This window comes from Entelurus aequoreus, linkage group LG11, assembly GCF_033978785.1.
Source record: "Entelurus aequoreus isolate RoL-2023_Sb linkage group LG11, RoL_Eaeq_v1.1, whole genome shotgun sequence".
In the NCBI taxonomy this organism is placed as follows: domain Eukaryota; kingdom Metazoa; phylum Chordata; class Actinopteri; order Syngnathiformes; family Syngnathidae; genus Entelurus; species Entelurus aequoreus.
This window is the reverse complement of record NC_084741.1, coordinates 50,430,629-50,456,909: the sequence shown is the minus strand read 5'-3', so window position 1 is coordinate 50,456,909 and position 26,281 is coordinate 50,430,629. Positions and strand designations below refer to the sequence as shown.

At 39.7% G+C, this 26,281-nt stretch overlaps 1 protein-coding gene across 3 annotated transcripts in view; it reads left to right on the top strand.

Moving 5' to 3' along the window:
* LOC133660203 (CUB and sushi domain-containing protein 3-like) overlaps window positions 1-26,281 on the top strand; it is a 616,484-nt gene that overhangs the window by 354,746 nt on the left and 235,457 nt on the right. For all 3 annotated transcript variants that reach the window (XM_062063483.1, XM_062063482.1, XM_062063484.1), the window contains exons 32-37: window positions 3,359-3,472; window positions 3,934-4,029; window positions 4,372-4,575; window positions 18,007-18,131; window positions 18,250-18,346; window positions 21,192-21,296. In XM_062063483.1, the coding sequence (XP_061919467.1) occupies window positions 3,359-3,472; window positions 3,934-4,029; window positions 4,372-4,575; window positions 18,007-18,131; window positions 18,250-18,346; window positions 21,192-21,296 (741 nt within the window). The remainder of the gene's footprint in view (window positions 1-3,358; window positions 3,473-3,933; window positions 4,030-4,371; window positions 4,576-18,006; window positions 18,132-18,249; window positions 18,347-21,191; window positions 21,297-26,281) is intronic.

Below are 26,281 nucleotides of genomic sequence, written 5' to 3'. Positions count from 1 at the left end.
CAGTTTTAATCATCACTATCTCAGCAGAGCAAAATATACTTCTTCTGAATGTGATCACACTTTCTCATCGGATTGACACAATTTCCCCAGCCTTTTGCGGAACAGTTAACATGGATGCCATTCATGTAGTTCAAGTTCCATTGTTCAAACAACCATTAATTCCTAACTAATAGTAAACGTTCTAGCTCAGGATGAACACACCGAAGCATTTATTTGACACGGCTTCACACAAAGCTTTAATTAGCAACCAGGTGGCAGGTCTTAAAAGGTGCCATGTCTGAGTTGTTCTTTGCCAGCACGGATGTGGCCCCATTGTCAAAACAATAGACATTAAGTGCCTGATCTACAAAAGGTTTGCTTGTATTAAAAAACGGGCAGACCTAATAGCTCACACAAAACTGATCTACTTAGCTCATGCGCAGAGATTTGCGTCTTGTAAATGAGCAAAATAGAGCGCACAATCCATTTTGGGTGTTCATCTTCATGTATGTGCAGAATATATGCTGATTATCAGAAAACCCAACATCCTAGGAAGAGAAGACGCAAATATAATCATTTAGCACATGCAATGCAATTTATCAAGCCTAAAACTGTTCTGCAACCGCTGTTTTCTGTCTATGTTTAGCACGATTCATTTTGGTGTCTAATACCGTTTTTTTGTGTGTTTTTTTTTTTCATATAAGATGTGCATTACTAGCATATCTCCTACAGAAAAACATGTATTACAAAATGTATTGTTATGCATTCTTGCATGCATTTGTGGATTATTCTTGACACACAGTCCCAACACCCCCACCTCCCAGAGCGCACCTTTGGCGTGCTAAAATAGGTTCTGTTTTTAGATCGCACTTCTACAGTATATTGCCCAGAAAAGATGGTGTGTGCTGCATATTCCACAACATAATGCAACAGCACAGGTTGGCGCATACAGTGTGATGTCATGAATGTGGAGGGAAATAAGTGTCTCCATAGTGACAGGAGATAGAGTACACGCAAAATCCTCATTTAAATAGTGCAGTCTGCACCACTTCTGCACTTATGTTATCTATTGCACACTCAGTCTTAGTTAGGGATGATACTCGAAACCGGTTTTCCCGGTTGTTTGATAAGAAAAGAACCGAGTCCTCGGACTCGAATCCCTTTTTGAGAACCTGTACCCGTTATCGAGACCACTATAGTAAAGGAAAAGAGTTGATTATTTATTCGAATCCCGTCCCGACCAGAAATGCTCCGTGGGACATCACAAGAATTGACGTCACGTAGCTCAGTCATTAGGCGCAGATAGCGAAAGCAGGAAAACAATGGACGGGAAAAAGCGCTCCAAGGTGTAATAAAGTTCAAAACAAAAGCTATAATTCTTCGAATAACTTTATTGAGAGATTTTAGCAGGGTAAAACACATGACGAACACTTTTACGACCAACCGGAAACATAGCAACCAGGCTAGCAACGCACCTCCTTTACGGCAGCTGTCGCAACGTTCTTAAAACAACCGCAGCACATACATATATATACAACACATCTCCCTTTTTTAACTTTTGTTTTTCTTTCCTTGTAAACAAAACAAAATCACACTGTAGATGTGTTGTCCGTCTAATTATAAATAATGCAGACGAGGCGTGTTGGCTGAGTTCTTGACGTTTACTTTCACAGCGTGGCAACATACAACACTTTTCGGGGCTACCGCGCGTGCTCGTAACTCCCGTTGCATGCTGGGTAGTGTAGTTGTTATAATCTCTAGCTCATAACATTTTTCCCCCTATAAAGAAATAATGTTAACTCAGTAAAGTGTATTTCTTTTTTTAGCTTTAACTTTTCATTTTTTAGCATTGTAACCACATTTGCAAACAACTTTTCTCTTCATAGAATTTTCTTTCAATAAAGAAATAAAGTGCAAAAATGTCAAAGCATCATAACAAACAGTTATGTCAAATAGCAGCAGAAGTGCACTTTTTGGAGAGCTGTATTATTTTCAGTTTTGTGCCCAAGGGACTGATTTTATTTAACACTATATTATTATTTATACACCTATAGTGATCACATAGACAGGTTGTTTTTGTGTTACTGTATATATTTGTTTCTCTGAAAAATCCCACTTAATATACTTTGGGTAACAACAGTCAATATTTATTTATTTTATTTTATTTTTTTAGGTGGGTAACAGTCAATATTTATTTATTTATTAGATTTTATTTTTTTATTATATAATAAAAGTGAGCTTTTGTTAAACCAAATATTGTGTGTTTTTTTCCATATACAACAACCTATCTGGACTCGATAGGAGAATCGATAAGGAATCGGTTCGATAAGAGGATTCGATAATAGGCTCGAACTCGATAATACCTTATCAAACATCATCCCTAGTCTTAGTAGATCAGCCACAACACACCCACTAATTGTACACATAATTTTGTAGTTTACACACTTGTTATGTTGATATTTGTAGATCAGGTCCTGCGTATCAATAGTAGTAGAGTATCAGTTTATTATACTTTATGCTAATCAATTTATTTTAAATTTGTTTTAATTTCTTGTACTCACTTAATTTTGGTTTGCCTATATGTGTACAGCATTTGAAAATATTTGGAAAAAAATAATGGGCTCAAAAATATTTTTTGATTCTGGATGTACTGTACTTCTTAGCAAGAAGGCACATTTGACTGAGCCTCTGTAAAAGTACAACTCACGCCGTGAACACTGCATTATGACTACAATGACAAGCAATGGTGCACTAATTCACATTGAGTGCTGTATTTTGTTGTTCAATGTGTCATGATTGGGCAGCGGTTAGCACTCGTGCCTCACAGTATAATATCCTGGGGTTTGTGGTCTCTGTGTGGAGTTTGCATGTTCTCTCCATGACTGCGTGGGTTCTCTGGGGATAAGGTGATTGGCAACATTACATTAGTCCTAGTGTGTGAATGTTGTCTGTCTATCTGTGTTGGCCCTGTGATGAGGTGCTGACTTGTCCAGGGCGTACCACGCCTTCCGCACGGGTGTAGCTGGGATAGGTTCCAGCGACCCCTAAGAGTGACAAACGGTAGAAAATGGATGGATGGATGTGTAGTGATTGTCAGGAGGTGTCTATACACTTTTTGCAAGGTATGCTGTTTAGAGGCAAATTTTTATTTTGTTGCATATTTTAAATGTTTTAGCACTCTATAGCCTTTTGCAAACATGTTGACCATCAGTAACAATGTTTAGGCCTGTGTTAACTGATTTGAAAATATGCAGTTTGGGTGTACTGCTGCTTTAAAGCAATAAAGAAAAACCTTACCGGTAATTAGGGAAATTAATTGTACTGTGCTGCAGTACAACTTTTTTAGCTGTCATCTGTTCTTTACTTCTGTTGCTTACAGTGCTGTTTGGTCAATTTGTGGTGTTCCATACGTTGGCAAGTGATCTTGTCGAAATCTATGATGGATCCTCAACCGAGTCACCGCTTCTTTCCTCCATTTATGGATCCCACTCAGGTAGACACATGTTGAAGCATCTTGGCTATTTCTCTGTTTGTATTTGTTTTAGGTTGCTGGGTCACAGGTATGCCAAGTCCTGGTAATCAAGTAATTGTGTCTGCTGTGCTTCCACGCGACACATTTATCCAGATAAGTGGAAAAAACATCACAGCTTCATTCAATCAGCTTGGATAAACTACAATCTTAATTATGACAACTGAATAAACATTGTTTTTACCAATTAAACTAACGCAAGCCATATGTTTTTACATTCTTTTTGTGAGACAATTTAGAGAAAATAACAATATTCCCTTTTGTTGATTCATGGTACAGCTCTTTAAAGATTAAATTATAAATCATGCTGAAATAAACCCAGCTGAAAACATTTAACAAGCTGGTCTAGTTGTTTGTGGTCATTAGCATGAGCGGCTGTGCCTAAAAATAATTTTGACCGTGTCTCATTTGCTTTTACACTTCAGGGGAGACGCTCCCTTTGAGCTCAGGAAACAAGGTATCGCTCAAGTTTACCTCAAATGGCACAGATACAGCAAAAGGATTCCATTTTGTTTACCAAGGTAAGGCTTCTTTTCACAAACTGTTCCTGCAATTTTACTGGTTCAATTGACTTTGAGGTTAAATGAGCACAACTGCTTCCTTAGATATATTTTAATTATATGTCATCATCATATATATCATGTGTGTGGCAGAGTGGAATGCTGTAAAGTCAGAGTGCTAAATCAGGCAGAACAGAGAACAATGACTAATGACATGAGAGAAGACTCGTGAGGGTCTAACGATTCCCCTCAACCCTTTTTGTCTTTCCGTCTCTCTCCTCTTGTCTTTGTCTATCAAATACAAACACCACTCCTTTGTTTTTGTTGTCCTCTTCCCTGTTCCTTCCTTCGCCTCATCTCCAGCCGTCCCCAGGACAAGCTCCACTCAGTGTAGCTCGGTCCCCGAACCACGATTTGGAAAGCGTCTCGGGAATGACTTTGGCACAAGTATGGTGGTGCTGTTTGAATGCAATCCTGGTTATACGCTGCACGGCGCCAGCGCCATCAGGTGTGAGGCTGTGCCCAATGCCCTGGCCCAGTGGAACGGCACTGTGCCCACATGTGCCGGTAAGTGGCCTCATCCGCAACTGTCTATTTGCTCGCTTTACGCACAGGTACACATTTCCCAGCATGAACTGTTTTCTATTTCAGTAGGAAGGCAAAACAAATCAAAACAAAATATATGCATAGTTAAAGTTAAAGTACCACTGACATAGGACCACTGAAGTGAGCCTGTTTTCATAATAATATATTGAGATGTAGTAGAATTAGGGATGGGTACCTTTCACATTTGAATTGATATGGTATCAGTTCGCAGTACCTGGGAATCGACACTGGTACTCAGCGGTACCAATTTTCAGTATTTTTGTGTCGGAATGTGTGAAATTTGTTTTGATTTAAACAATAATAACATAGATCAGTGAGCTGTGCTGTCCAGTTGTTATCTTTTCTCAAACGTATGTCTCACATTTGCAAGTACTGTGCTGTACTGTATTAAATAGTAGACTTTGCATGCATACATTAGATGGCAGTAGTGTTAATCCTGCCTTAGCCAGGAAGTAGTCTTTGCCATTGATTTGAATGTGCCAGTCATTTATTTTGTTTAGCCCTACAAATTGATTAAACTTTAAGCATAACACCCGCTGTTGGATTGTAATGTGCATCTTAGTTGCAGTTTTTTCCCGGCAAAGTGCTCGAGCCACATGTTACAAAAATATCGAGCTATGGTATTGTTTGATTTTACGTGAATCTGTACCCGGTAATACCTATAAATGTACCAAATTACGCACACGTCCCTAATTAGAAGCACAAATGCATTGTAATTATTAACATACTCTAGCTATATTTTGAGTGAATGAATGTGGACTGACTGACTGAATAATGTACGGATTAAATCTCGTTGTGCTTGCTGACCTCGAAGCAATTTCATTTGGTACATGGTGTAATAATAAGTGTGACCGGTAGATGGCAGTCACACATAACATACATGTGGACTGCAGGCTGATGCCTGTTCAATAAGAGACTCTAGCAAATACAGGTGAGCAAGCAAGCCCAACACGTTGATGTTTCATTGAGAATATAGAACAATGCACAAAGCGCTCAAAAATCTGTCAAAATGTTTTAGTATGACTTTGGTAAGCTACAAATCCGCATTGCTTGATGGATTGTCGGAGCATTACGACTACCATAGTCAGGCATACTGTGCTTCAACATACAGGTATTATTATGGTGTGTGTATAAGGACCCCAAAATGGCACCTATTTGGAGACATATTATCTGGCGTTTTGTTTCGACCTATTATACAAAACCAACGTTCCTTCCCTATAGATTCCTGTTGTTGTGTATTTTGGGATCTGCATAAGTTCCAAAAATATGTGTTCCTCCGCCATTGTAGCCTCCGCCGTAGTCAATTAGCTCGTTTTGGTTGTCCTCTTGTTGTGGGGGATTCATCCTCCGCTGTTGCCATTTTAAATATAAAGTAAAGTCTAGTTCTAACGTATATCTGTTAGTAGACTCGCTATGGAAGCGCTAAAAACTACAAGTACAACAAAAATGACGGGGAGAAGACACTGTTGAAGTGGAGCCACATAAATAAGACCACCCATATAACCGCGTATCCTGAAGAGACTGTCAGAAAGCGGCGAGAAGATGGTCTGTGAAACATAATCTATGAAGCATGTTGGCCAAGGAACCACCATTACATGTTAAGTAGACCACAAAGAAGTGTTTTCAAATGTAAAAAAAAAAAATTAAATCATAATATTATCCCTTTATTGCGCCTTATAATTCGGTGTAACTTTTGTATGAAAATAGACCTGAATAGACCCGTTCATCGGCAGTGCGCCCTATAGTCCAAAAAATATGATATTTAAAATTGTACCCTAACTCTTATTAAAAACTAACTACTTAAAGTTTGGAGATAAAAAATCTAATGAGGATACATTGAAGAAGCTAAGTAGCATTGGATAATGAACATATACTGTATACAATGTTATGCCTGTTTACAGGAATACTGTTTCAACCAGGAATCCCACAATGGCAGCAGACTGTTTGGCATGACATGCTCTTACCATGCCCGTAATGCAGATTTAAAAAGTCAAAAAGTATTAAACGTCGCGCAAAAGTCACGGAAGTGCCACCCCTCGTTGCGTAGTCCCAAAGGGGTTTAAACCAAAAGGTCAAAAACACATGAAAACAAGAAGTAAACATGAAAGAACACTAAGGGGGACAAAAAAGAGCATGCAGCTGCTGCAACCAGATGATGCTACTTCAGCAACGCCGTTTTTTTCATACAGCAACTAAAGCCCAATGTCACTTAAACGTTTACATTTATGAGGAGGATATGTGATCCTGCTATTGCTGCTGCAGCCACATGCAACCTGAAGGATTTCCAACTTCCGCTTTTACCGTATGGTGGGTATGAAGGGAAATGTTTGTTTTTGAAATATTTTGGTCGATTTGACTTTTTAATACCAGGGTATATCTTGAAACCGGTACTGGGCCCATGCTTAGTGTGCACGCACTACGTGCTTGTGCATGTGCGACACGCCTTTTTAATCGGACTGAACGGCAATATTTATACATTTTAACTTCTATCTGTGGACTGTTCAGACCAGGGGTTATATTTATCTAACGAGGGCGGGAGGGACTTTTTTTAAAATGTAAAAGCACTTTGTGCTACATTTTATATGCATGAAAAGTGCTCTACAATTAAAGTTAGGTTGTTTTTTTGGGGGTTTTTTTGTTTGTTTTTTTTAAAGCTAGAGGAGCCACATTTCATCAAACACAGAAGTGCTCAAATATGTCTTTGATCTTAACTTGTACTTGGGCAACATAATGGGATTTGTATTTACAATAGAGAAGAGACTCATATGGCCCCATTCCAAGGTGGATCTTGTGTGAGAGGAAGAAGGGGGTTCATCATTTTGCAATGCAGTCTGCTGAAAATGATGGCAAGTGTCACTCTACATAGCAAAGTTGGAATTGCCACAAAACACATTTTAAGATATTAAACACTCAATACTGACTCCACCTGAAGGCTTTGTTGCATATGAAATTCATGGTTTGAAAAAGTTTGGCCTAGAAAGCACACACGCTACCATGATTGCCCTGTTGAGTTTATGGAGAATAATTGACTTCCCCCATGTTATCACACACCAACAAAATGCTTTACTGAACACCTTTTAAAATGTAAAGCAATGCAGATTATCTTTCTCAGGAACTTTTTATTGATTAAAAAGGCATCTGCTTGTGTCAACCAGTTAGGTAGAATTAACAAGACAACTTTACTGGATAAACAAAAAGTAAGTATATGATTAACATATTTTAACTTTTTTTTTTTTTCCTGCACAACTTGGAAGCTTTGGTAGCAAAGTGTACACAAATACTAAATCATTCAGACCGTAGAAAATCATAAGTGCAGAGACTTGCATAAGCGCTCAGTGCTCTGATTACTTCCCAGTAAGCCAACTCCATAAAATTCACAGTCGATGCAAACATTTTGTTAGGTGTCAACAAGTTAGCAGCTCCCAAAAGAGCCTGCTATTAAACATTTGATTTTTGTTTTCGAAATAGTACAGTTTTATTTAAAATGTGTTGTTCTTTGTGGTCATTTCTCACCATGCAGCCCACAATGACAGGCTAGACAGATCATTATTTGTATGTATTTATATTTGTATATATTTTGGTGCAAATGCTAATACTAAAATATGATATCAGATTAAACAATAATAATAACAGGAAGAACAAGTTTTACACGCGGCTTGCATACATAACTGATATATTGATTGAACGGTGCTTAATTAAAATTCCAGATGAAGACGCATCAGATGGTGCAAACAATGTCTCATAATGTGTAGTCCCCACGCTTGTCTACCTGCGGATACTCTGACTTATGAGCTTGCCACAGATTGAGATGGGTGGGGAGCTCTCATGCTTTTATGAGCCTCATGATTTCTAATCTCGCGCTACAAATTATGTGAAGTGACAGCTCAGGGGACTCAAAGGAGCAGTTAAATCAAAGGAAAATTGCAAGTCCTTCCTTGAAATGCATCTGGAGCTTCCCGTTACGATGTTGGTCATGTGTTGGATGAATCGAAAGCTTTTGAAACCCGCAGTCATCTGACATTGTACCTCTGTCTTTCTGAGAGAGATCCCAGTGGTGATACCTATATGTGTCCTTAAAAGTATTCTTCCTGCAGGTATACATGGTAACGTGGAGGGGAAATAATATACGCTTATGCCAGAGTCACATCAAGGGCCATAATAAGTAACACAACACCATTTCCAAAAAGGAGGAGCTTTAGGCCTTACGTAATTTAAATGCAATGAATCGACAAATATAAGTAATAATATGTCATAGCAGGAAGAATAAAAATCTAACTGAATGTAATCAGGTCAGTGAAGTCAAGCTTGTCATTAACCCCAGAGCCGGGCACTGGGGTTCCTGTCACTGGCCGGCCTGGCTGCGTGGGGCCGGTGGTCCCTTGTTCACTGGGCGCCACACCTGCTGTTTTGGGTCGGGCTCTCTGGGTGGCTGGGGCCGTACTGTGGCTCCCGCACACACTGGGAGTCAAATATATTGTACATACAAATACAAATATAGACTCATTATTATTATATACAATTATTCATACATACGCGCACACATAGGTACCTACGCAAATACAGTACATACCTACACACTCAAAGTCCGTACATCCACACGTACATTCACTGCACAAACATACATATACACATACTGTACATATACATTCAATGTACAAACATACATATACACATACTGTACAAATACTTTCAATGTACAAACATACATATACACATACTGTACAAATACTTTCAATGTACAAACATACATATACACATACTGTACATATACATTCAATGTACAAACATACATATACACATACTGTACAAATACTTTCAATGTACAAACATACATATACACATACTGTACAAATACTTTCAATTTACAAACATACATATACACATACTGTACATATATGCATACTTACACTCATGCATGTAATCATGTTTCATCAAACACATATTAATGTTGTTCTCCTAGGGGAAACTGGATAACACACGGCACATTGACAAAGCTTAACATATTGATACTATAACAATCTACAAGGTTAATACAGTTTGCTTCTCTTTCTTCCGCCCCATTTATCTGCTTCATTTTGTATTTCAAGTTATCGTCACACATATGTATTGTTGCATTTGAAACAATCGTATTGTTGATATTAGAGGTAATTATTGTTATTATTCATTGTCATTTGTGCTATTTATATTGGTGTTTGTATTGCTGCATCTGTAGTGTAATGATGCTCATTGTCATTTCTGTGTTATTAATACTTACTTCACAAACTGCTTCTTTGCTATCACTTTTACTATCATATTTGTACATATCATATTCGCTGATGCAGTTATGTTGTTGTTGTTGGTATTGTTATTGTTGTGTTGTTGTTGTTGTCGTCTCTTTGTCTTATCCCCATCTTGTCCCATTTAATAAAGTCAAATACAAATAAGGCAACAAGAGAAGTATCCCACACTTCTCTTTTGTAAAGTAAATCTGTACAGCCTATATGGGCATCTACATCAACTATATGATTTGTCTGAGTAGCTGGACAGGACGAAAAAAAACAGGGTTGTCATTATTTATACACATGTCAAACATGATGTTCTCACAACCAAACACTTATTATCCCAGGCAGTGGCTTTCATATTTAACTTGTACAGCAGAATTTAATAGAAGTCATTCTATAGCAGTCCTGTTGGTATTCAATTCCATAGTATCAGCTCTAAACCTGTGACCATCAAGTTTGTTTGTGGTCCTATTAAATGTGTGGTACACATAACATTGTGCATGTAATTCTCACCAAAGTGTCACTTTTTTGCGTAAAGCATAAAGCTTTAAAAACAGGGATAGAGGTGGTGGTCTTTATTTCAGCTGATTTTTTTATATACTGGTATTTTGTCACTGTTTAGCCAAAGAATAGGAACAAGTAGTTGAGGGTTTATAAAGTGATGTGTCACTTAAGTATAACCTATGTAGTCAGTGTATTTTTTCATCATTGAATATTACATTTTTAGGGGACGGCGTGGCTAGGTTGGTAGAGCGGCCGTGTCAGCAACCTGAGGGTTCCTGGTTTGAGCCCCAGCTGTGCGTGTGTGTGTGTGTGTGTGTGTGTGTGTGTGTGTGTGTGTGTGTGTTCTCGTATTTCTACCATTCTTGAGACATCAACAGGGAAAAGTAGCTTCCATATGAGGACCGGTAAATAAATGATAATAAATGATAAATGGGTTATACTTGTATAGCGCTTTTCTACCTTCAAGGTACTCAAAGCGCTTTGACAGCATTTCCACATTCACCCTTCACACACACATTCACACACTGATGGCGGGAGCTGCCATGCAAGGCGCTAACCGGCAGCCATCAGGAGCAAGGGTGAAGTGTCTAGCCCACGGACACAACGGACGTGACTAGGATGGTAGAAGGTGGGGATTGAACCCCAGTAACCAGCAACCCTCCGATTGCTGGCACGGCCACTCTACCAACTTCGCCAAACCTGCTTCTTTTGCCAGACCTATCCTCTGACATTTTTTTTTTACAATCCACTTCAATCAATCCACTTTATTTATATAGCACATTTACACAACAAGAATGTTTCCAAAGTGCTGCACAGCCATGTTAAAAACAATATTAAAAACAATATTATGCTACACCAATGACTGAATAAAACAAAGAATAAATGAATAGAAAACCAATACAGACACAATATAAAAAATAAATATGATTAAAAACGATTTTAAAGGGTAAAACCAATTAAAACAGTAAAATAGACATCAAAATGTATTAAAAAAAACACAGAGGACAACAGAGGACAGAAGACCACACAACTCACGCAGTGTTAAAAGCCAAAGAATAAAAGTGGGTCTTAAGACGAGACTTAAAACATTCCACTGTGGAAGCAGTTTGAACATGGAGGGGCAGAGTGTTCCAGAGCTTAGGGCCGACCACAGAGAAGGCCCTGCCCCCCCTGGTTTTAAGTCTCGTCCTGGGCACCACGGGCTGGAGCTGGCTCTCGGACCTCAGAGCGCGTGCAGGAGTGTAAATTTGGATGATGTCCGAGATATACTGAGGTGCCAGTCCATGTAAAGCTTTAAAAACAAACAGCAAGGTTTTAAAATCAATTCTAAAATGAACAGGGAGCCAGTACAAACTCCGAAGAATTGGGGTTGTATGCTCGCGTTTCCTGGCCCCTGTTAAAAGTTGTGCTGCCGCGTTCTGTACTAACTGCAACCTGGAGAGAGCTTTTTGGCTAATGCCAGCATAAAGTGCATTGCAGTAGTCCAGGCGACTTGAAATAAAAGCATGCACGACTTGTTCAAAAAGGTTAAAAGATAAAAATGGTTTTACCTTTGCTAAAAGACGAAGATGATAAAAACACGATTTTGAAACGCCATTGACTTGTTTGTCAAATTTTAAATCGCTGTCTATAGTGACGCCAAGGCTGGTGACTTTGGGACGCACATAATTTTGCAATGGTCCCAAGTCAGTGAGGACAATAACTAGTTCAAATAAACTGTATATTTCATATTAGAGAAATAAACCAGTCAGCGGAAACAAAAACACTGTCCACAAAAACAAAAACACCGGAAGTTGAGAAAAGACAGTGAACTAACCTGTAAGGGTAAATAGAAATGTTTCTGTTGTATTCCATCCATCCATCCATCCATCTTCTTCCCCTTATCCGAGGTCGGGTCGCAGGGGCAGCAGCCTAAGCAGGGAAGCCCAGACTGCCCTCTCCCTAGCCACTTCGTCCAGCTCTTCCCGGGGATCCCGAGGCGTTCCCAGGCCAGCCGGGAGACATAGTGTTCCCAACGTGTCCTGGGTTTTCCCCGTGGCCTCCTACCAGTTGGACGTGCCTTAAACACCTCCCGAGGGAGGCGTTCGGGGGGCATCCTGACCAGATGCCCGAACCACCTCATCTGGCTCCTCTCGATGTGGAGGAGCAGCGGCTTTACTTTGAGCTCCCCCCGGATGGCAGAGCTTCTCACCCTATCTCTAAGGGAGAGCCCCGCCACCCGGTGGAGGAAACTCATTTCGGCCGCTTGTACCCGTGATCTTGTCCTTTCGGTCATAACCCAAAGCTCATGACCATAGGTGAGGATGGGAACGTAGATCGACCGGTAAATTGAGAGCTTTGCCTTCCGGCTCAGCTCCTTCTTCACCACAACGGATCGATACAGCGTCCGCATTACTGAAGACGCCGCACTGATCCGCCTGTCGATCTCACGATCCACTCTTCCCTCACTTGTGAACAAGACTCCAAGGTACTTGAACTCCTCCATTTGAGGCAGGGTCTCCTGCCCAACCCTGAGATGGCACTCCACCCTTTTCCGGGCGAGAACCATGGACTCGGGCTTGGAGGTGCTGATTCTCATCCCAGTCGCTTCACACTCGGCAGACCTAATCCTGCAGCCACCAAAACGGATCCCCTCAACAACTTGACTGGGCCTAGGAATTATGTCCATAAATGTTATGAACAGAATCGGTGACAAAGGACAGCCTTGGTGGAGTCCAACCCTCACTGGAAACGTGTCCGATTTACTGCCAGCAGTGCGGACCAAGCTCTGACACTGATCGTACAGTGAGCGGACTGCCACAATCAGACAGTCCGATACCCCATACTCTCTAAACACTCCCCACAAACTTCCCGAGGGACACGGTCGAATGCCTTCTCCAAGTCCACAAAACACATGTAGACTGGTTGGGCAAACTCCCTTGCACCCTCAAGGACCCTGCCGAGAGTATAGAGCTGGTCCACAGTTCCACAACCAGGACGAAAACCACACTGTTCCTCCTGAATCCGAGGTTCTACTATTCGGCGTCGCCTCCTCTCCAGTACACTTGAAAAGACCTTACCGGGAAGGCTGAGGAGTGTGATCCCACGACAGTTGGAACACACCCTCCGTTTCCCCTTTTTAAAGAGAGGAACCACCACCTCGGTCTGCCAATCCAGAGGTACCGCCCCCGATGTCCATGCGATACTGCAGAGTCTTGTCAACCAAGATAGCCCCACAGCATCCAGAGCCTTAAGGAACTCGGGGCGGATCTTATCCACCCCCGGGGCCTTGCCACCAAGGAGCTTTTTAACTACCTCAGCAACCTCAGCCCCAGAAATAGGAGAGCCCACCACAGATTCCCCAGGCACTGCTTCCTCATAGGAAGATGTGTTGGTGGGATTGAGGAGGTCTTGGAAGTATTCCCTCCACCGATCCACAACATCCGCAGTCGAAGTCAGCAGAACACCCTCCTCACCATACACGGTGTTGACAGTGCACTGCTTCCCCTTCCTGAGGCGGTGAATGGTGGTCCAGAATCGCTTCGAAGCTTTCCGGAAGTCGTTTTCCATGGCTTCCCCAAACTCCTCCCATGTCCGAGTTTTTGCCTCCGCGACCGCTGAAACCGCACACCGCTTGGCCTGTCTGTACCTGTCCGCTGCCTCCGGAGTTCTTTGAGCCAAAAGAACCCGAAAGGACTCTTTCTTCAGCTTGACGACATCCCTCACCGTCGGTGTCCACCAACGGGTTCTAGGATTACCGCCATGACAGGCACCAACTACCTTGCGGCCACAGCTCCAATCAGCCGCCTCGACGATAGAGGTGCGGAACATGGTCCACTCTGATTCAATGTCCAGCACCTCCCTCGTGACATGTTCAAAGTTCTTCCGGAGGTGGGAATTGGAACTCTCTCTGACAGGAGATTCTGCCAGACGTTCCCGGCAGACCCTTACAATACGTTTGGGCCTGACAGGTCTGTCCGGCATCCGCCCCCACCATCGCTGCCAACTCACCACCAGGTGGTGATTGGTAGAAAGCTCTGCCCCTCTCTTCACCCTAGTGTCTAAAACATGAGGTCGCAAATTCGATGACACAACTACAAAGTCGATCATGGAACTGCGGCCTAGGGTGTCCTGGTGCCAAGTGCACATATGGACACCCTTATGTTTGAACCTGGTGCTTGTTATGGACAATATGTGACGTGCACAAAAGTCCAATAACAAAACATCACTCGGGTTCAGATCCTGGCGGCCATTCTTCCCAATCACGCCTCTCCAGGTTTCAATGTCATTGCCAACATGAGCGTTGAAGTCCCCCAGTAGGACAAAGGAATCACCCGGGGGAGCACTTTCCAGTACTCCCTCGAGTGTATCCAAAAAGGATGGGTACTCTGAACTGCTGTTTGGTGCGTAAGCACAAACAACAGTCAGGACCCGTCCCTCCACCCGAAGGCTACCCTCTTGTGCACTGGGTTGAACTCCACCGTGCAGGCTTTGAGCCGGGGGGCAACCATAATTGCTACCCCAGCCCGTTGCCTCTCACTGCGTGCAACGCCAGTGTGGAAGAGAGTCTAGCCCCTCTCGAAAGAACTGATTCCAGAGCCCTTGCTGTCCGTCGAAGTGAGTCCGACTATATCGCGCACTAGCTCAGGCTCCTTCCCCCCCAGCGAGGTGACATTCCACGTCCCAAGAGCTAGCTTATGTAGCCGAGGATCGGACTGCCAAGTGCCCTGCCTTCGGCTGCCGCCCAGCTCACAACGCACCCGACCTCTATGGCCCCTTCCGTGAGTGGTGAGCCCATGAGTCTGTTGTATTGTTTTTTGTATATAAAATGCAGGATACAACACTACAATGTTTTTTTTTTCATTTTCAAACCATAAAAAAAATATATGGATTTTTTGTTTTTACCTTTAGGGCTCCCGGGGACCATAAAGGGTCTCAGTCATTAAAATGTTAAAAATAAGTACAATTATTATTATTTTTTACGCTTAAAATAAATCTCTATATCAACTTCAGGTTTATATAAAGTAAAAAAAAAAAAGCCTTTCTGTCAAAGACAACTTTTTGTTTTAATAGTACAACTGAAATATGCAGGTACCACATTTATTTTTATTGTTTTAATTCTGGCAACTGAACTGCAAATGTTTTAGCGTAAAATCTTTTTTCATTTTCTCATTTTTACAGTGTACAATATAATGGATAACTTGCTTTGAAATCCCAAGACAAGCAAACATTTAAGTATTCATTTTTATTTGAACAAAAACTTGTATGGAATGCATGACAATATTGGTTGCATTATTAAATATTAAAGTTTAAATTATTTTACTTTGATCTGCTTTTGCTTTTGGTAAAACAAACGTTCCCTCCGTGTGCAATATGGGTGGTAAGATTGTGTTTTTGTTTGATTTGTTATCTATACACTGTGCAATCATTTAGTGTGCAATATATATTATTACTTATTTTCAGTTTTTCATTAAGTTTTACTTTTCTCACTTCATGTAAAATTCTGCACTGCAACAACATAATTTCCCCATTGTGAGGAAAGTAAAATAAAAGTGTATCCTATCCTATGTATTTTTTCTGTCAAATACATTTAGTAAAAAAATACAAAGTACTTTTTTGATCTGTATACATTTCTAGGCTTTTGCGGGCCATATGGAATACATTTTACACCTATCTATCCAAGCACAACAATTGTAATGTGGCCATGGTATATCAGAAACAAATGATTATTTCATGTTCGTCCATTTTCTATATTTGATATAAAACTATTACTTTTTATTTGGCTTTGCCTGAACCCAAACTGATGTATAAACTCCTACAAATGCAAAGAAATTTGAAATATTAAAGTACTGTACTGATAGTATAATAATGATAGATCAATCCCCATTGGCACGTTAATTTTGGCAGCCCTATTTTATGTATATATATTGTCGGTATTAAATTGTTAAATTCCATAAATCTAAAGCGCTCTGGAGTAAATTGCTGGGTCAGCAAGATTCTTAATGGACAACGAGTGGAGCCAACACTGTAAAACATGAGTGGATGGCTACAAGAAATATTGGCATCAGTCCGATAAGCGTTAAATGCATTAGAGGGGTGTATCCCATTTTCTCAACATTTCCGTAATGTTCAATGTCACAAACAATGTCAATGCAATGTGGCCATTGCAACCAATGACCACATTCAAGAGGCTTGATAAATATTTTACTTGTGGCACTGGTGGAAATGAGGTCCACTTGGAAGACGGATAGCGCTCACAGTTGAAAGATGTGATTTATGTTTCCTGCAGGGGATAAAATTGCACTTTAAGGCTGAACTGTTTATGCATGCTGCAAGACACAATTTTGCAATGCCATATAAACATCGCTTGGCATTAAATCATGTGGGCAAGGGTGTGAAATGTTGCTAAAAAAAACTAAATAAGTGAGAGGCTTCTACAAAAATAACTAGTTTATTGTCTGTTCAAGCTTAATCATGGAATATGATTTGTCTGACATTAAGTTTGATTTAAATCTGTCAGTACAGTTATTTTTAGATGCTCATTGAACATGCAATATTTTTGGTGTTGAAATAGGCGGGTAAGTGGGGATTTTGTAAAAAAAATAATTATGCCCTTAATTATGTAATTTCTAAAAAAAATAAAATAATAAGTTGTCAGAAATGTTAATACAACATAATATAGCCAATCAAGGTCAATAATAAGGTTGCTTGCTTGGATCAGATTAAGAATGCCCAAGACTACCTGTAACTTACCTTAAATCCTCTTCGTCTCGATTGGGCCATAAGGCCACCAAGACTACCTATGCACCCTATCAAAGTTACAAAATTATTTGTTCTAGCTGGATGGTGGAAAACACAGCATGTGACACTTCACTCAACACAGACGTTATAACATCATCAAAGCTCACATTTAAGCATTCACACACAGCACCAACTTTTTGGAACACAAATGAAGTGATAAAAGAAAGATATAAATATGATTTGTCTGTGGTAGCGTAGGAGAAAGTTATCAACAAGTTTCTTTATGCATCTCAATACACATAACTTTAGTGCGTTCAAAGATCCTCGATTAAAGTTAGATACAGAGGCATCGCTAGTTTCTAAAGACAGGGGAAAACTTAACCCCCAGGAGTTCCATGTGAAATAATATAATCACAATAATACAGTAATGACATATGATTCTCCACTGATGATAATAGTATATGTACAGATAATCTCTGTTTTCATTTGGTAGTAAAGGGAAATGTGAAACGAGACTTATACATAAACATAATCATATTTAAGTGAATAATGAGAGGCTATTCCCATTCTGACCACTTTATGTTGAATTTTTGGGGCTTTTTTGTTAAAAATTAATAAAAAAAACATTTTTTCAAAACAAAACATAATTATTCGATATGTTCTCGATATGTTTCATCTTTAAAATGTCAGGAACCTAATTAAGGTTTTTACATGGCTATTAAAAGGCTTTATTATTGCATGTAAACCAAGTTTGTGTGTTGGATTTAAGGTGGGATGGGGGGCCCTTGAGGAAACATGTGTATGGGGTCTCAGAGTGTGTTGCCACGGCCCAAACCCCACCCACCCTTAACTCAAAAGGGGTGGTCACCAAGTCTGTCTCTCTCACTTTCTGTCTCACTCTTTCCAGTTCCCTGTGGAGGCGTGCTGACTGGTCGCAGAGGCACTATCCTCTCTCCTGGATACCCAGACCCATACGCCAACTATCTAAACTGTGCTTGGAAACTAACTGTTCCAGAAGGCGCAGGCATTCAAGTGAGTTGTATTTTCCTTTTTAGTGTTTTAATTCATTTGACATAGCTTATTGGCTTAAGAAGCTCGCCCCCCTCCTCCATGTGAATATGTACTTTTGAACCATTTGCTTTGTATCTAGATCCAAGTGGTGACCTTTGCAACGGAGCACAACTGGGATTCGCTGGATTTTTTTGACGGGGTTGACGGCAATGCTCCAAGGCTTGGTAGCTACTCAGGTAAAACTGATACAAGTGAATGTCATGTGGCATATGGAATGTCAAGTCAGAGATCAGAAGCTCCTGGCAGCAGCACAAATGCGGTGATTGAGCAGATGACATTTGACATGCTCTTCGAGAGCACTGTGTAAATCCATCTTCAAAAGTCAAAGAACATCCTCCTGCACAAAATCCTCCCAAGTTTCTTGTTGAGATCTTCATAAAGCAGTGTCTATTTTTGTGTGAGATTACAGTATTGCCTTAAGGTAACATGAGAACAGGGAGCATTGTGCTAAATTCTGAATTGGCATTGCATTATAATATAATTGGAATTAGATGATATTCACCCTTGAATTATCTCAAAAATCAAATCTATTATTGCCTGATAATAGTAATCATAATGTGCAGATCTCTTTGTAATTAGATTTAAAAAGGAGGAATATTTGGAAAATTTGGACAGCACTATTATACAGATGTTTACAGTCGTACTTCGGTTTTTAAGTAAATAAGTCATTTGTTTCAATATTGCTGTTCGGAAACAGAAAAAGTTTTGCCCAAGGCAAATATTGCAATTGCAAACAATCTGTTCCAAACACCCAAAATATTAACACAAAACACATTTTTTTAGAGAATAATTGTATATGCGAAAAAGAACGTAAACTACATTTAAACAACAGAATAAATCAAATTGTATTATGTGATTTATTATAAGTGTTTTTCATAACATCAACAAATGCTTCACAAAGTGCTCTATAGACGTAAAAAAATGCCCCGATGACCCACCTCCCACCATTCATCCCATCACCAGATGTGGAAACACTATCACAAGGCACTGGGATGCTGACACAAAGCACCCCCACAGCCATGGCCGATACATTGTAGAGGGCTCCCTCCGAGGGATGCTAGAAAATAAAAATAATGAGATTCAAACAAATTGTAAGAAACTACGATTAAGAATAAAATGATAAATTAGGAGCAAAAAAAGCGTAATAATAATGCATGTACAGTAAATGTTTAATAAACAAATAGAAAATAATAACACGTAGTATAATAATAACAATTAAAAGTAAAGTATGAATAATCTTAATACAATTAATAAATATTGAATTAAAAGCCAAACCAAAAAGGTGGGTCTTATGTTTTCCCGCACACCTGAGGTTGTCTGGCAAGCTGCTGCAAAGACGTGGGCCAAATTAATCGAAAGATGCCATTGTTAAGAGCTCCCCATTGAATGTATAAATGAAAAATTAACATCACTCAGTAGGTGTCCATGCACTAAATTAGTCTGATTTCTCAAATTGTTTGGCTCTAAATAAGCCTCCTACAACCCATGGAAACACCTTAATCCAATCGTGTTCGGTTTTTTAAATGTTAGACTAACGCACCTGGATTAGGCGATTGCGAGGGTGTGTGTGCGGCCAGAGAGGACCCATCGTATCACGCATGTGCCAGTCTCACCGTGCAGGATACAACCCGGAAGCAAATCCTGTTCAATGAAAACAGAAATCATTGTGATGAAGAGGACACTGTTTTTTTGCTTCACAAATTAAAATAACAAAACACCTTGAAGTGCATTGATGGTAGAAAAATGAAGCAGAGATTTATTTAAGAAACTAACAAAGGAAATGTAGAATGCCGGCTTAGATCGGACTCCCGAAATAAATATGAATGAGATGAAAGATACTGAAGGAAGTATATTAAAGGAGAATAAAAAAAAATTGCACACAACCCTCTTCAAGCTGCATTTGTGCACTCCAGACTGATTAGCAATAACTCTGTGTTCCACACAACTGGCAAGATAGTCCAGAACAATAGTAACCTTCATCTGGAACAGTCTGTCAGAGCACAAACTGTCTTTTCCTTCAAATTTAAAACTCCTTCCATCCATCCACAAAGCTTTTTGAATGAACTCTGAGATATTCAAAACTTTTGTCTCCATGATTCTCCTTTCGAAAATTCCTTCGAAAAAACTCTGTTGGCCTTTCTTTGCTTCAGTCCTGCATCCGCCCGGATACATTCTTGGTAGTATAGCGCGATCCAAGATCATTTCTTAATGCTGTCTGCTATGTGTGCCAATATGACGGCGGACATCACATACAACAAGTTGTGAGTGTGACGACATAGGTCAACCGGAAAAGCAATATATTAATCTAAAAGGAAATAAGCACCCCCTAGTGTACGGGAGGGACACTGCATTGACGCTTGAATTTCACACGTAGGTGTAAAAATACAAAAAAAACGAGCTATTTGAAAAATCTGACTCATTTAGTGCATGGAAGACTCGTTCGCAAAGACTGCGCTGATGGTAGAGCCCCGCAGACGTCACCTTTGTTCTTTGCAACAAGTTATTTTTTTAAATTAATTCCTTCTGGCATTTATGACTTTCTTTGGCCGCATGTTGGCTTTTTTTGCAGTCAATCAAATTAAGCACAGCAACTGAGTCACGATTGCATGGGATTCTTAGTTTGGGCACTAAACTCCTTGGAAGGATTCGCAGTTTGTGTGTGTTTGTTTGGTCGTACGATAACGGAGACAGCGTACAAAAACACTGAAGACTACGAAAAGTGTGGTGCACGAAAACCAAGGCACCGCATGCCTATTTTTATGTTTATTAAGATGTTTTCTTTTAATGTATTTAATGTAAATGTTTTATGTTTAATCACCTTTACAATAATTAAAAACGCACACCCGGAAGCAAAGTCTTTTTATACATTGTTTATTTATACATTGATAAAAACTGTTTAGTGGATAATTTGATACTACAATTTGAATGAATTAAGGAATTCTGATTTATTTATTCTTAATCGGCAAGAAAGAAAACAACAACTTTTTGATAGTGGGCTAACTAAATTATATATTATTACAGGTACAACAATTCCCCAACTACTGAATAGCACATCAAACAACCTCTACCTGACATTCCAGTCTGACATCAGCGTATCTGCCACTGGATTCCATTTGGAGTACACAGGTATGAGGAGAGACTGCATGTCTGGAGTTTGTTGCTTTGCCTGTCACTTGGTTCTGTGGTGGGAAGAAAAAAAACCTTTTATGGGCAACTACAGTTACACATAGAGACTTAGATGGAGTGACATGCTCCCACAATTCAAGATGCTCCTAAGAGTCCCAAGTATGTATTTGTATTGTTTTCTTTTTTGGACAGCATTTTTTTGTGATTCAAGTATATTTTCAAAATATTTTCCATGCACTACAATTTTGCCCATCATCTCCAATCCTAATGTGAGACAAACACATGTCTTTCCCTTTTCTGTGCATCCTAAATAACAGTGCTAACAGTGCAGTTATGGGAGTACGATCTATTCAGCCTATAAAACCCTCTAAAACGTGTTCAAAAACCTCCAACAACCGTGTATATACTGTACATGCTGTAAGGATGTATGTAATGTAGTAACAAGCACATTCATAATGACATGTTAAGCATTACAATAACTTCTTTCCTGAAACTCCACTTCCGTCAACACAACAACGTAGGGAGTGCTTTCTGTGTTTGCAAATTTTAAAAACAGTGCATTCATAGAGCAAAAAGAAGCAAGAGTTGAAAATTAACATCCATTATACTATAAGAAATGAATGCAAATGTATGCAAAAGTTACAACTGTGATGTAGACGTTGAAGTGTTTCTACACATATGTTTTTAAATTGAAAGGAGCAGGTCGGATCCCAAAGCTAGCTGCAGTCAGTGATGTTTATTTACTTTCTCAGCTGGCCTCCCCAGTTTTTTTGCATTCAAATTGTCTGTATTACTTTATGGAACAGATTTAAATAATTATTTTTTTTACATTTGATTGTCTACGTCCAAATTGTAATCAGAATCAGAATCAGAAATACTTTAATAATCCCCAAGGGGAAATTAAGATTTTCAGCAGAATCCCATTCAAGAGCAGACAAACATTACAGGGAGACAGAACAGGATCGCCAACTTCCGGTGCCACTTACAAAAAAGGTGAGAAACTGGTATAAAAAACCTAATAGCCATAGCACACATAAGAACATGTGTGTAAGAGGGAAACATCAAAGAGCACAAAGGACATTAAAGACATTAAAAGAGCAGAGCTGATGCAACCAGCCACTTCTACACACAGCCACAAAAGTAAAACAACACCAAAAAAACCCAAAACATGTACACTGTGGTGGTCTCTGCGGTGTTCCATGCTATCGTCTGCTGGGTTCAACAACTACGTTGTTATTAACATGTTGACTTTGACAGTCCTAGAAAACACCATTTACAATATTTTGCAATTTTACAAGCTACATGCACATTATTTTGGCAAATGATCATGTACATATGCGGTAATGCAAAGATATCAGTGTAAGGGGGTTGTAACGGTGAAGCAGTAAGCAACCCTGAAGTAGTCTGTGGGTGGCTCAAGGATACTTTGGCACTGGTTTGGAAGAAATCTGGCTTGTCTCCAGAAAGCAGTTACAATTATGCATGCTTGGACCATAGAGGGCTTTCTGTTTTGTTGTCAAGGGGATTGTTCAGCGTACTTATCTGCGACCTTCCAGTCCCAAAAAAAACTCCCCAAAAAACAAGTCGTTGCAGACAAGCCCCCAACTTCCCCCGTCTTTGGTTGTGACGTTTAAAAATGCAGTCGTTTATGACCCAGTTCCACATTGTTATTCATGTCTTGGCACGTTCTATTTTTTCGGTAAGTTGCATTTGCAGTCTCGTCTTTGCTGCTAATGCATTATTCACTCGACTTAACATTGAAACAATGTTCTTGATTGTGGAGATGCAGACAGTTTTTTTAACTATTATTTTTGGGGTTGTTTATTTTAGTTTGTTTCTTTGCTGCATATAAAATAATGCATTTAACTAGAGTCAGAAAAGCAGTTGCAATAAAACAAAAGAAGCATAGACACACGACTCAGATCATCTTTTTTTATTGTCAGTTGTGGCTGCGTGCAAATATCTTCACATTGCAGACAGTTGACAGAAATGCCTCCCACCATCACACAGTCCTTCATTTCGAAACCTCCTTCTCTGCTGGCAATACAAGTCCCACAGTAGGCCCTTTCTTTATTTCACCTCACTTCTAATATTAGCCAAACATTGCATAGTAATCATATGTCTCCTCAATTGATCAATAAGAAAATTCTCGGGTAAGATGTGGACATGGAGTGTGTTGCTGTGAAGCTGTCAGCAGAGGTGCAGTCACAGAGCCAAATCAGTGTGTAGGAAGGGGACAGCCGCAAAGAAAACGCTGTCATGCTAGACATAGACTCTGTTGTGTTACATGTCACAGATTTGGAATGGCAGCATGACATCCGAAATCAAAGAGTGCTGTAGCATTACAGCAAGCAAAGCTGCATGTCGGTGTTATTTTTACAGGGTTTCGTCGAGTCTCTCTAAAAGTGGGTACTGCCAGCTATGTGCTCATGAAGGGTTATGTTGTGACACTGCTGCTCTTGTGATGTGTAAACCAACTATTTAATGCCCTTTTCTTCTTTACATGTTGATTCATGCTGATATCGCATCGTATTACATCGGTATCAGCCAACTAGGGTTGTACGGTATACTGGTATTAGTATAGTACCGTGATATTAATGAATCATTTTCGCCTCTGAAAAGTACCGGTCCGCCACCCCCTGGCCCCCGCGCCCCCTTTGTCGTCACGTCGTGTCGTTGCTGGTTTACAAGCAGACGAGCATGTTCGGCAGCGCACAATCACGGAGTACTTACAAGCAGGCACAGTGTGTAGACAGAAAAGGGAGAACGGACGCATTTTGGCTTAAAAACTAACGATAAAGGTGAAGTTATAACGCTGAAACGCCCACTGGAAGAGGTGCTTTAAGACATGGCTAGCTAGCTAGCGGCTAAAGTCCAGCCCCAGTCTGCAGTGTTGTAGCTACTTCTAAATCACTAATCCTTGCCTCCATGGCGATAAATAAAGTATGTTTCTTACAAGTATCACCCCTGCAGGACGAGGAATAGCTAAACGTGCTTTACTACACACCGTAGCTCACCGGTGTCAAAATGTAAAAAAACACCATTGGTGGATCTACACCTGACATCCACTGTAATGACACCAAGTACAGTAGCATATCTAGTCCATACTAATATGATTATGTTTATATTTTTTGGCATCACAACATCTTCTTTCGTTTTTTTATTTTTTTATATTATGTTTATAAACTCAGGAAATATGTTCCTGGACACATGAGGACTTTGAATATGACCAATGTATGATCCTGTAACTACTTGGTATCGGATTGATACCCAAATTTGTGGTATCATCCAAAAACTAATGTAAAGTATCAGAAGAATGAGTGATTATTACATTTTAACAGAAGTGTAGATAACACATGTTAAGAGAGAAAGTAAGCAGATATTAACAGTAAATTAACAAATAGATTAATAATTAATTTTCTACCACTTGTCCTTAATAATTTTGACAAAATAATAGAATGGAAAATGACACAATATGTTACTGCATACGTCAGCAGCTAAATTAGGAGCCTTTGTTTGCTTACTTACTAATAAAAGACAAGTTGTCTTGTATGTTCACTATTTTATTTAAGGACTAACTTGCAATAAGAAACAAGTGTTTAATGTACCATAAGATTTTTTGTTAAAATAAAGCCAATAATGCAATTTTTTGTGGTCCCCTTTATTTAGAAAAGTATCGAAAAGTATTGAAATAATTTTGTACCGGTACTGTTACCAAAATATTGGTATCGGGACAACACTACAGCCAACACACAAGGCTCCAATATCGGCATAGAATCAGAAGTGAAAAAGTTGTATTGGAACACCCCTTGTTGGAGCCAGTTGGAGCCTATCTATATTATTTATTTATTAAGTGTTTGACAATGAAATCAAATGTCAAGAATTATGTTAATGAATTATTGGATGTTTTAGATTTCATTGTGATTGACTGATTGTTTTCAGCTGCTCACGCTCCTACTGGTGAGCTACTTCCTCCTTCTATAATTAAGAAGACAGGACAGCTGGGGGCCCTTTATCTGTCTATCATGTTGAAGGAGTGAGGAGTGGAACAGTTTGTTTACCGCTAAAAAGGCCAAGGAAGCCACGCTAAACAAGTTACTTTGAAGCCAGGCTAAATAAGTTATTTTGATTATGTTGAAAGTCAACCACGGAGAATATTTTTTGTTTGTGAAAATAAATTATGATCATTTTGAATCTAGAAATATCTCCGCGAGTGCTTATTAAGGAATTTAGTGAGTCAAACACCTCCTCCTCAAGACTACTCTGCATTACTTTATTTTTATTTTTTCGAAACTTTTTTGGAAAGCAAGAGTAGTCGTTACAAGTAAACAAACTTCACTGAAGACCCGAAGAAGGACCAAAGGCTGCACTGATGACAGCCAGCAGCCGGCGGGCCGTGAGTAAAATCAGCTGATGACGTCATGAATGAACGAATGAACGCGCCGCTGCGCTGTATGGAATCATTCGAACAGATTGTGGATGTGAAATGCAATAAAACAGGATGTTGGAAGGACATTTAAGAATGAAATAAGTGGACATTAAATTGAGCTGTGTGATTACCTGGAATGATGTCTGGCACACCTGAGACGGCAGCTGAACACGAGGACATGCTGAGAACGCGCATTGCTTCGCGCAGAGGCAGACTGGGCGCGTGCACGAGGAGGCTAAATGAAATAAAGACATTGATGACTGATGTTAGAAATGCTGATAAAGTCAATGATGCATTTTAAGCATTTAAAGGAGCTGTGAATGAATTTAAAAATGCTCACAACTTTGTGCAATAATTCTTATCAGAAGAGGAAAAGGAAAATGATTATTATGACTGGTATGAACCCAGAATAATACATTTGAATTATTTCATGAAAGATGTTGAAACATGGAAAAGAGAAATTGCACAATCGAAAGTTGGACCACTGGACAGCATATCAAATGTATCTCACGAATCAAAGTCTGCCACTGGATCAAAAGCCTCCAGATGTTCCTCA